A 12869-nucleotide genomic window follows, 5' to 3' on the forward strand; every position below is an offset into this window, starting at 1 on the left:
AAAAGCACCGAAAAGCACCAAAAAATTTTTCGTAACCCGAAATAACCATCGTAACCCGGAACAGTTTTTTTCTATGGATTTTTTTCGTAACCCGGAAATTTCGTAAGGCGGTGCTTTCGTATCCCGGGGTACCACTGTATGTATTTTCCCTGGAAGAAGATTAACCATCCTTTATGAAGCCAAGCCCTCCCTCCAGCCCATCTGCCTTGGCCCAGGCCTTGGAGGTAGAGAGGAACTGCTGGACCTCTTACCCTTTCCCTCCACCACTCCCTTCTCCTTCTGTGTCATGTCTTTTTAGATTGTAAGCCCGAGGGCAGGGAATCATCTAACTAAAAAGATTGTATGTACAGCGCTGTGTAAATTTACAGCGCTTCATAAATAAAGGTTAATAATAATAATAATAATGGTTCTATCAGTGATCGGGGGGGGGGAAATAGAGCTACAATCTTGACAATTGGCAGTTTTCATTGTAAAAGAACACTCTTTCAAGTTACAGTGAAAAAATTACACACAGATTTTGGGAAGTGGATTGAGCCAATGATGTTTCAGTACCTGCTCGTAGAATCATAGGATCACATAGCTGGAAGGGACCAGAAGAGTCATCTGGTCCACCCCCTGGCCTCTCACGAACATGCAGGTATACACAACTAAAGTACTCCAGAGAGTTAATCATCCAACCTCAGCTTGAAGACTTCCAAAGAAGGAGAGATAATTAACCTCTGATGCAGTCCATTTCATTGACTAATAGCTCTTACTATCAAAAAATCTTTTCTAATGTTTAGGTGAAATCTCTATTCTTGTAATTTGAATCCATTGGCTGATGTCATAGCCTTTGGAGCAGCAGAAGGCAGGTTTGTTCCATCTTCTTTTTCATGGTGTCTGGTTTCGTGGCAACCCTGTGTCCCCATTCTTTGTCTAATCCTTGGCTACTCTTTTGTGATATCTCAGATTGCCTCAGACTGCTTGCAACCATTCTTCAGAATGTCCTTCAGTTTCATTTTTCTCTCTCAATTTCATAGAATCATAGAAATAATGAGACTCCATCACACTCCGAGGGAATGTGTTGAACAGTGCTTACTGCTGAACAGTGCTTACTGCCTGAAAGTTCCTCCTAATATTTAGGTGGAATCTCTTTTACTGTAATTTGCATCCATTGTTCCAAGTCCTATTCTCTGCAGCAGCAGAAAACAAGCTTGCTCCATCCTCAATGTGACATCCCTTCACATGTTTAAACAAGGCTATCATATCACCTCTTGGCCTTCTCTTCTCCAGGCTAAACATACCTAGCTCCATAAGTCTCTTCTCATAGGGCATGGTTTCCAGACCCTTCACCATTTTGGTTTCCCTTCTCTGGACATGCTCCAGCTTCTCAACATTCTTTTTGAATTGCTCAGAACTAGGTGAGGCCTGACCAATGTAGAATAGAGTGACACTATTACTTCCCTTGATCCGGACACTATACTTCTGTTGATGCAGGCTAGAATCGCATTGGCCTTTTCAGCTGCCGCATGACACTTTTCACTCATGTTCAACTTGTGGTCTAATAGGACTCCTAGATCCCTTTCATGCATACTGTTGTCAAGCCAGGTGTCCTCCAGCCTCTAACTGTGCATTTGTGTTTGTTTGTTTACCTAAGTGTAGTCCTTTACATTTCTCCATGTCAAAATTCATTTTGTTAGTTTTTCCCCATCTTTCTAATCTATTAAGATCATTTTGAATTTTGATCCTATCCTCTGGGGTACAGTCCACATTTGACTAGCATGTTTGCAAGAATCCCATGACGGATCTTGTCAAAAACCTTACTGAAATCAAGATATGCTACATCCACAGCATTCCCTTCATCTACCAAGCTGATAATTTCATGAGAGAGAGAGAGAGAGATCAGATTAGTCTGGATGACTTGTTTCTCTGAAACCTATGTTGACTTTTTGTGATTATGCCATTCCCTTCTAAATGTTTACAGACCTTCTGTTTAATGGCCTGCTCAAGAATCTTTCCTGGTATTGGTGTCAGGCTAATTGGGTGGTAATTGTTGGGATCCTCTTTTGTTCACTTTTGGAAGACAGGGACAACATTTGTCCTCTTCTTCTCCTGTTCTCCAGGAATTGTCAAAGATTATTGCCAGTGGCTCTGAGATTACTTCTTCCAGTTCTTTTAATACCGTTGGATGTAGTTCACCTTACCCTGGAGACTGGGATTCGTTTAGATTAACCAGGTATTCCTGTACTACAGCTTTTCTTACTCTGTGCTACATTTAGCAATACCAATAGCAAGTACATTTCTATACTATTAGTGCACTTAAGCACTCCTTAAGCAGTTTACAAACTGTACGCTTCATTTCCCCTGCTGCATCATTTGCTCCATTTTCCTCAGTTTGAGCAGTATTCTCCTTTTGTGAGAAGACTGAAGCAAAAAAGGTGCTTCCTTTTGTCATCTTCTCCATGCAAAGGTCCCCACCATTTCTGTCTTCTTCCTTTTGCTGTGGACATAACCAAAACATCCCTTTTTATTTTTCTTAACCTCTCTAGCAAGCCTGAGCTCATTCTGTACTTTATCTTTTCTGTCTTTCCCCCTACAGATGCTAGCTATTTCTTTGAATTCCTCTTTGGTGATTCCTCTTTTTTCTATTTCTAATAAATGTCTCTTTTAAAACTTAGCTCAGTTGAAAAATTTAGTCATCCATCCTGGTTTCTTGAGACATCTCCCATTTTTCCTCTTCACTGGAACTGATTGAAATTGTGCCTTCAGTATCTCCTTTTTAAGAAATTCCCATCTGTCCTGAACACCCTTCTCTTTTAATATTCCTGACCACAGGATCACCTCCAATATTTCCCTAAATTTACTGAAATCAGCTTTCCCAAAGTCTATCCATGTCTGTCTATGCTTGGCTTCCCCTTTCCACTGTATAACAAACTCCAGGAAAATGCGATCACTCCCACCTAAGGATCCCACCACTTGCACCCGATTAACCAGGTCATGCCTGTTAATTAGGATCAGATCTAAAATAGTTGATCCCCTTGTTGCCTCTTCTGCCTTTTGGACAATGACATTGTTTCCCCAGCAAGTGAGAAATTTGCTGGGTCTTAAATTCTTGGCTGAGTTTGACTTCCAGCAAATAGCAGGATAGCTGAAGTCACCCATCACTACTACATCTCTGCTTTCTGAGAAGTTTATCACACTGGGGGAAAAGACGGCAGCATAGCGGGATGCTCCCCTCAATATCTCACGATTTGGCAAGGATTATCACACAACGTTGCAAATATCCCGCAATTATCCCATGAATAAAAAGCAGTGCTATAATTACTCTTTATTCACAGGATAATCGCAGGATATTTGTGACGTCACACTACAATCTTTGCCAAATCGCAAGATATTGACGGGAGCATCCCGCTATGCTCCCATCTTTTTTCCTAGTGTGATAAACTCCTGAACCATCTGTTCTAGAAAGGCATCATCCAGTTCCTCAGTCTGACTTGGGGGTCTAGAGTAGGCTCCCACGATAACATCCCTGTTATTTCTTACCCCTTTAATTTTTATCCAGCTGCTCTCCACCTGGCTTCCAAGGTTTGTGTGGATTTGGCCTGTTTTTGTTTCCCAATTCTTTTGTTGTGCAGAAAGCAAGCCTTCTCCATCTTCTACATGTTATCCCAACAAATATTAGAAGATTGTATGTTTTTCACTGCCTGTTCATTGACTAATAAGAAGGGGAAATATACACCAGAATGTCATCATGTTGTGTGCTTGTGTTACAGGTTATAAAACTAAACTAAAGATGACTAATCTAAGGAGTTTATCACTCTAGGGAGATCCCGTTGGGAGATGGGAATTAAACTAGATTTAAACCAAAACAAAAACCCACCCGCAAATGCCCGAAGTTTATCAGACAACTTCAATGTTAAAGTGAAAAACGCGAAGTTAATCCGAACGCAAAGCAGAGAAAAACAGCAGCTTTTTACTTTTGGAACAACGCAAAAGTAAAAAGCTGCCAATTTTCTCTGCTTTGGGTTTAGATTAACTTCATGTTATTTCACTTTGGCATCCCCTAGTGTTTATCACTACCTGAATTTGCAAGTTTTTTAAAAATTTAAATCTAATTTAACTCCTGTTTTCCAGTGAGATCTCCCTAGTGTGATAAACTCCTAAGACAAGATGAACCTTTTCACTCATCATGTCTCTAGGGTTAAAAATAGACTCCCTTTTCTGGGAAAGATGAACTAAACTCAGCTTCCTTTATCAGAGTTCACAAGTGGAAGCATTTGATCTCTTAGGTCTCTCTGAGACTAGTTTTAGCAATGTAAGACAGGCAGTATGTAAGTTTCACAGCTAAAAACTTTACTAATTACATTTAAATGTGCATTGAAACATATTTACATGCAGTGCCTAAGCTCTTCTAACAACAGAAACGTTTCAGGGAGAGGAGCTTAGATACATCCCCACATTGGGTGACTGAGCAAATGGGGAAAGTTCTAGAGACATCATGTATATCGTATATACTCGACTATAAGTCGAGAAATTTTTGCCCCCGAATGGTCCCCGAAATCCTGGGGTAGACGTATACAAGGGTCAGTGGGGTCCTCAAGAGAAAGCCCAGCTGGGGCGACACTGGGAAGGGCGTGCGTTGGCCCTGCAACCTTCTCTCCAGCCAGCCTCCCTCCTCCTGAGAAGGGAAGCCGGCTACAGAGAAGGCTGGGATTGGGCGCGTGTGCATCCCTCGCAGGCTTCTCTCCAGCTGGGCTCCCTCCTCAAGAGGAGGCAGCCTGGCTAGAGAGAAGCCTGCGAAATGAGTCCCTCGCAGGCGTCTCTCCAGCCAGGCTTCCTCCTCCTAAGAAGGCAGCCCGGCTAGAGAGACGCTGATTGTCCCAGAGCCTCTCCCCAGCTGGGCTGCCCCCTTAAGACTGAACTTCGACTTATCCATGGGTCGTATAAAAATCCCCATTTCTGCTCCCAAAAGTTGACCTCGACTTATACATGAATATATACAGTAGGTTAGAAGCATTCAAGAAACCCTTACTGACTAAAGCCCCATTGCTCTAATAGCAAATGGGTGAAGATATGCTTTATTGGGAAACATTTTCGAACAGTGTCCTGTAGAGAAATTCTCAATCAAGTGTTGAAGTTCATGAACAATCCTCTGTTAATAAATAACACATTCATAGATGTTATTCACCAATTATCCAGTTTGCCCCTTAACAATTTTTTAGTTAAGTGTCAAGGAAGTACTATATTTTTAAATGGTGCACCTGGAAGGAGTGCATGAAAGCATAACATTCAGGATAGAGACCTGTTACATGAGAAAACAAGTCTTCGAATTCATATGTGCTCTCAGGCATCAATTATGTTTTAAGGTAAGGGTAGAAACATGAGCAATAAGGACCTTGTCAACCAAATTTACCATCACATCCAGGCTTTCTCCTACCCTTTTGTCCAGATACAGTCTTTCAAAAAAATAAGTGTCATTTTGCAAAACTGACAGTAACTAAGGGGATGCATGTGAGCTGCCATGCCTCCAGACTGTGCTAATGGAATGGAGCTGATTTTTCTGTCAATGTCAATTTATCCATTAAACTACATTGTCAAGTGTTCCTTACTGAGTTTTAAATAGATCAGTTGCATATTAAATTATTCAAGTCAATGTGAGTATTCAGGATGAATGTGCTTTTCAGTGTCAGAATTTATTGTTGTTTATTTTCACTTATTAACATAATCTTGCTTAAAGTCACACATCTGTAGAAGTCAAGTGATATATGTAGAAACGTGAACTACAAATTTTAACCTATACAGAGGATTACAGTGAAACAGGGCTAATCTATTGGTTCACTGACTATATATGGAACAGAATTTTTATTTGTTTGTTGCGGAGACAGGAGTTTCAGGTTTAATACAGGGAGTACTTTAACAAATATATATTCTCATGAAACTGTTACTCTGTGTGTGTGTGTCGTTGGAGGAGCAGGGGAAGACAGCAAACAAATCAAATATGCAATTCTGCTGGAAAGCTCCAAGGCCTAGGAAAAATTGTCTTTATGGTGTTAGGACATTAGTAGAAAAGTAAATCAAGGCAATCTGATAGGGAAGCAGAATTCTGTCAATCAGGCTCAAGGTACTGCGCTGTGTCCATATACTTTGTTTACTGTAGGGTTTTATGAGTTGTAACCTGCCCATGCAAGCTGTTAATGAAGCTAAATCTTGCTGCTTGAGGATTGAATTACAGCACACCTCTGGGCTAATGGTTATAAACAGAAAGTCCCATTAGGCCTGCATTCTGATTCATGCATTTGCATTTTTCCTATTGTACTAAGAACAATGATGAGTAAATAGCTACAAACAAACAATTTACATGGAAATGGGTAAAATGTACCTAATTAGTATTTTGCGTTTGTTTTATTAATTACTGTTTAAACAAAACCGTGGGACTCTTAATAGGGGTAGCAAGTGTGAATTATTCAGTATCATGCCATATTCTGTAAGAAAATTAACTTTCTTACCGAATCTCTTTCTCCTCTTTAAATTGGAGCAAGAATGTCACATGCCTGCCACACTTTCCCTCTTTTTCTCTATCTATTGTTTTCATGGCATTCCTCTACTAACACATCATCACAGCTATTCAGAGATACAGCATGTCTTCTTCCTTGGTCATGTTAAGGTTCTTGGGCTTCAAACTATGTGATGTGAACAAAGATTTTAACAAATGTTAAGAAGCAGCGGTTAAAACTTCCAGCTCTTTGAAATAATACCATACTGTAGATTTCCTGTACAACAGGGCACTTATTCTTCTGCCTGACATTTGGAATTGGGCTTATCTAACCAAGATTTGATTGCATCTGGCCCAGCAGTTCCAGGGGAATGGCTTCACAAAATAGTTGGTAGCTCTCTTAAGCCCAAAGCATGCATAATAATACGATGACAGCAAAAAAACAAAAACGTATGAGTCCGAGGGAAGCAGTGTTGTCAAAGATTACTCCGTGGTCATGTGGCCAGCATGATTACATAAAATCATGTTACCTTCCCACCAAAGCTGTACATATTTATCTACTTGCACTTTTACATGCTTTTGAACTGCTAGGTTAGCAGAAGCTGGGACTAGTGAGGGGGGCTTACTCTGTCATGCGGTGCTTGGGTCTCGAACTACTGATCCTCAGAGTCAGCATCTTAACTGCTAAGTCACTGTGTCCCTACATTCTTGTGGTATCTTTATCACAGTGTTTGCATTGTTTATTTGGTTTGTTTGTTGGTTATGTTTGTTTCAGTAATTTAAAAAAAATAAAGAATGAATTGGCAAATGTTTTAATAACGATAAAAGTATGATTCTTGTAATACCTTTATTATTATTAAAACATTTGCCACTTTATTCTTTCTTTATTGTATTTTTAATTACTAAAACAATATAACCAACAAAAATGCATCTGTGATCCAGTACAGTGAGGGTGATGTTTCGTGACTATACAAATAAGAAAACTCCACCTGATATAACAACAGTTATAATGGAGTACCTTCCCAAAAGTTAATTTCTCAGGAAAGAGGAGTAAGAAGACTGGCATTTTCACTTGCATAACTGATAAATTTATACCAAGACTCATAGAATTTAGAGTGGTCATGGTTATCTCTAGTAGTTCTTACTTTTTCATTTAATTTCTCCATCAGTATGATGTTCCAGATTGTCTAACCACCAAAAATATGACAGGGAATTTATGCATTTCCACTTAAAAGCAATTTCTAAATGAGCTGCCAAATACATGACTATTTTTTTTATGAAAAAGAGATTCATTTGCCTTATAGAAAAAAGAGAGTAGTCCCAATTTTGCTGATAAAGAAATTGTTTGTGTGTACCATAATTTTACTGGTTTCTCCAAATACCAAATTCGGGAAATGAAGTATTCTCAGGCATAGACACATATGGTAATAAGATCCCAATACTTCTAATTTTATGTAGCCAAATACCATCAATGTATTAATTTTATGCAATGCTCTTTGATAGGTCAGAAGTTTCATTGTCCCTTTTAACCACAAAAATTCCCAGTCAGAATCTGGGATGGTTGTACTCAACTATTTTCCCCACATTAAATTTGTTCCTAGATTATTAGAAAAAGTAAACAAGATTAAAATTCATATAGCCTAGAGGCCGTGCCTTTAACTTCGCTTTCACTTAATAGTATGACCTGCTCAAATACCAGTAATTTTCTTATTAACGTTTGTCAGTTTGAACTGCAGAGGGAGAAAAATACTGGAGTGTCATTTTTGTAACTGTCATCTGACAGTCTTATACACCCTGGCAGCAAAGTATAGCCCATTTATGTAGCATGATGGGCCTCCATTTCATAGTCCAGAAAACCAGACTAAATAGAAAGAAGCAGGGCCACCACTTTAGAGCCCATTAAGCTCCTTATGAGCTCCTCAGAGCCCCATCCTGAGGCCAACTAAAGAAAATCATAGTAGGCTATAACAAGGGCATCCCTATCTGCCATTTTCTGGGAACAGATGAGGCAAAGTTTACGGAGGAAAGGGGGAAAGATATTTGATGAGTAGTCAGCCAAGTCTTTTCAACAAGGCATCTTTGCCCAGGACAGTGGCTTAATAGAAAACAAGTGCAGCATCCCTGATGGCACCCACTTTATCCTAGGAACACCTTAACCAGTTGGAAGAGTTCTTGCCTGGAATAAGAAGGCTAACAATCCATGGAGGAACTGCAAGGAACATTTGGCCCTGTGCTGCTGTTCAGTATCATTCCTACTCAGCATGGAACCGTGTGTGGGATCACATACAAGAGCAATTTGAAAGGAAAAAACATTGGACCTGAATGCATAATCAGTATTTGTGAGGAATGAGGGGTGAGACCAAACAATGCCAATGCTCATGCCTTCATCTCATTTACCATTGGATGATGGGAGATTGTAGTTACCATGAGTATACACTTCACCCATGAGCATGGCAGGGAAGCACTGTATGCATTGGCTGTTCTTTTGCATCAACCTGTGATCCTAGATAGCAAGTTGCTCATGCTTGCTTGGCCAACAGTGACTGTGGTTGTAGTGCAGTGCTTGGCCTTTACCAAGAAAGATCAGATGGGCAGGAATACCTCATCTGCATGAGGTAGTTCTGGATAGGGTCACACTTCACCTGAAAGACTCTGCCCGCAGTTTGGGGGTGTTCTTCGACTTGTCGCTTCACCTGACAGCTCAAGTGGATGCGACAGTCAGGAGCACTTGTTATCAGCTTCGGCTGATACGCCAGCTGCGCCCCTTCCTGGAACCGGGAGACCTTGAAACAGTAGTACATGCGCTGGTCACCTCTCAATTGGACTTCTGTAATGCGATCTACATGGGGCTACCCTTGTGCCAAGTTCAGAAACTTCAACTTGTACAAAATATGGCAGCCAGGTTAATTACAGGTTCTCGTCGTAACAATCACATAACACCAGTTTTGAAATCCCTTCACTAGCTGCCAATTAGTTTCCGGGCAAAGTACAAGGTGTTGGTGATTACCTTAAAAGCCCTACATGGCTTGGATCCAGAATACTTACGGGATCGCCTTCTTCTGTACTGTCCGTCCCACACTCTAAGGTCCTTGAGGAAGAATCTACTTCAGCCAATAAAATCTAGGCTAACTTCAGTCACCCAGAGGGCCTTTTCCATCACTGCTCCCAAGCTATGGAATGACCTGTCGAAGGAGATCCACGACATTTCTATTCTTACAACCTTTAAGAAGTCTCTTAAGACGGATCTCTTCTGGCAGGCCTTCCCTACCTAGTTCCTCTCCCCATTTACTGTGACTTACGTCACTATCCACCAATTCTTTTCTTAAATTAATGAGAAAAATTAAATTAAAATTAATAAAAATTATATTCTTGCCTCAAGAAGAAGAGCCCTCCCTCCGTCCCAACTGTCATCATCAGACCTGGGAGGGAGTGGAAAAGACAGGCCCGATTCCATCAGGCCTAACTGTGAATTTCTGTAACTCACGTCTCTCTCTTTTATTTTATTGTATTTTATTTATTTTTCGTATTTTATTTTATTGTATTCTCTATATTTTTATTGATGTAACCCGCCCGGATTCCTTGTTATTGGGTGGGCTATAAATAAATCAGTAGTAGTAGTAGTAGTAGTAGTATAATGCTTATAGGAGAAGAGCGTTAAAACAATGCAGTCCAGACAAAACCGAAACAGTATGTGCGTTTTGGGGGGGGGGATGCATGTACACATACACACACACCAAAAGAGGTGAAGCAGAATAATGGGAAATAGTTGCAGCAGTTGAATGCCAGCCCCCATCCTTACAGGTCCTGTGTATCTCAGCTTAATATTGAGTTAGGACTCTAGCAGGGCTGTTTGGTTTTAACTGTTAATTTTATTATTGTTTGTTATAGTTACTTTTACTATTTATTCTGTGGTTTTAAATCTGGTTGTGCATTACCATGTGAGGACTTACCATAAAAGGCATCTTATTAATCTTTCCCGTCAGTGAGTAACCATATGTGCTTCCCCTTCTCTTGCTTATGTTTGTGAAGGTATCTGTACTGCCACTTCCGTTATTGGAATGGGGGTCAGAACATCTGGAGTTCCAAGACAATATAACTCTTGGGCGATCAGTGGAAGTATAGATTAAATGCACCTAGAAGCACATGTCATATATGTGTTTCTTCTCTTTGCTAACCTTGTCATTCAACTGAACCTTGCAGTTCAGGTTAGCCTAGCAGATCAGTTTAACCTATTGTTTTCTTCACACTGATAACAATACATCCTTGCCTAACCCATTGCCCCTTTTCAGCAATTTTGTCTGTGTATGTTTCCTGGCTGGTCACTTCTACTAAAAGAGTATTCTGCCAATGTATCAAAGATATATTCCATAGCCACTGACATACCTACCTGTCATGTCAGCAGTATATCTGGAATTTTACAAGGAGCAGTGAATTTCCATTGCATTCTATTGCCCAGTCTTCCACAACCAGATGTCCTCCAGATTTGTTGAACAGTAGGATTATGGGAGTCATAGTCTAAGATACTGGAAGGAACCAAGTTGGAAAAGGCTACTCTTGGCCTCTCAGCTGTTGGGTCTCAAGTACAGTATAAGCTTTTTCCCTTAGCAACTTTTATAAGTAGCTGTATGAGACTAAAAATATTCGTAATGCTAAAGCATATGATTGAACCTTCTTAAATTGAACAATTCCCTTGTGTACAATGAAGCAGGAAACATTACATATTTTATTGTGACTAGACAAGGAACAATTCACAATTCAAAGATGTCTTCATTTCGCTTTTGTAGAAAGGGTGCAGAAATTGAGTTTTTAAAACAACACAGTGTGTACATGTGTAGTATAACACCTGGTCCCTCTTCGTAGATTTCCCCCTCCCTCAGCACTCTTTTTCCCAGCTAAATCCCACTGCTAGAACAGAATAGATGCTATACAGGGGAGAAAGTGGTAGGTGTGCGGAGAGTTCACCACTCCTTCCCAGGGTATGACTATTTCTGTTAAAATCCAGTTCCCAGATTTCATGATTGGGGCAGCTCCTTGTTCAAATACATGGAACTAATATCGTTGTATCTAATTTGACAGTGCAGGCCGCTATCAGTTGCGTACAATATTTAGACAGTTATTGTAAACAGCAGATAAAGTAGTAAATCTATGGCTGTACTACTTCAAAACCCAAATGGGACTATCAGAGTCAAATATTTTGTTAAATAAACCAACAGCAGCACCATAACATGCATAAAAAACATTCCTGCTTATAGAAAACTAGTGTGTCAGATAGATAACTATGGTGCAACTCTTTCCACTGATACTTCGCTTTCTATTGCTGTATTCTGACATGCTCCATGCATAGCCTGGAGGACCATGCCAGCTGAAGTCTTACATGAGACAAGTAACATGCTCTGAAGTATAGTCAAAGTCTCCCTTTCACTTGGCAGAATAATATAGATTGCCAAGCTATTCTGGGGTAGGAGAGCTTACCCTGTACTAGTTTGGCTATTTATGTGAGGCGTGTATGTAGTTCAGTTAGATGAAAAATATAATCCTACCACTATTAGATGAACCATTTGATAAAATAAATGGTTAATTTGTTGATTGCATCTACTCACAGTTACATATCTGGAAAAACTGGAACAGCTGTTCTTCTTAAACTCTGAAATTTGCACTTTTTGTGTTAAGCCTAGCAGCTGTCTATTAATTTTAAGACTATATTTATTCTATCGTTCCTCCATGAAATACCAGGAAAAATATAGAAAGTCCTCTGAATGGCTCCCATTCAACCATTTTCCATTTTGCATCACTATGTTCTCAATTAAACAGCTCTACTGGTACTACTTTTCCATACATTAGTAGAACTATAATTCTTCCTGTTTGCAGTTTGCCTATGTGCATCTCCTTTTATGGCTATATGAACACTTTGAAATTAGTAGGACCTAAGAGTATGCTATGCTTGACTGTGACCGTAAAGTATGGATACCTGTCAGTATCAGATTATGTATTTTAAAACCATTTCAATTTTTTTTAAATCTGATACAATAATTGGGAAACTGTATGAGGGGGCTGAACTGATTCCTGGATGACTCTAAAAGTGTGTTGTTGACACCCAACTGATATAGAGCTTCCTATTTATAACATGGGCCAAGCACCATGCTGTAAACCATTTACTATCATGATGATCAGATTGAGAATGAAATTGCATTTCTGTCAATTACTGAGTTGGCAACTGTTCAATATATCTTAGCAGCAAGATGAAGAGCGGCGTCGGCAGCTGAGAGAGAGAGCTCGTCAGCTAATAGCAGAAGCTCGATCTGGAGTGAAGATGTCAGAACTTCCTAGCTACAGTGAAATGGCTGCAGAAAAGTTGAAAGAAAGGTCAATGGCATCTGGAGGTGAGTTAAGGAACCTC

The 12869-nt window shown here is 39.9% G+C and overlaps 1 protein-coding gene across 1 annotated transcript in view; it reads left to right on the plus strand.

Moving 5' to 3' along the window:
- The window catches only part of EHBP1 (EH domain binding protein 1), a 306873-nt gene that overhangs the window by 216146 nt on the left and 77858 nt on the right, over positions 1–12869 (plus strand). Inside the window, exon 16 of the mRNA XM_042458024.1 lies at positions 12705–12852. Within this exon, the coding sequence (XP_042313958.1) occupies positions 12705–12852 (148 nt within the window). The remainder of the gene's footprint in view (positions 1–12704; positions 12853–12869) is intronic.

This window comes from Sceloporus undulatus, chromosome 1 (genome assembly GCF_019175285.1).
Source record: "Sceloporus undulatus isolate JIND9_A2432 ecotype Alabama chromosome 1, SceUnd_v1.1, whole genome shotgun sequence".
Classification (NCBI taxonomy): domain Eukaryota; kingdom Metazoa; phylum Chordata; class Lepidosauria; order Squamata; family Phrynosomatidae; genus Sceloporus; species Sceloporus undulatus.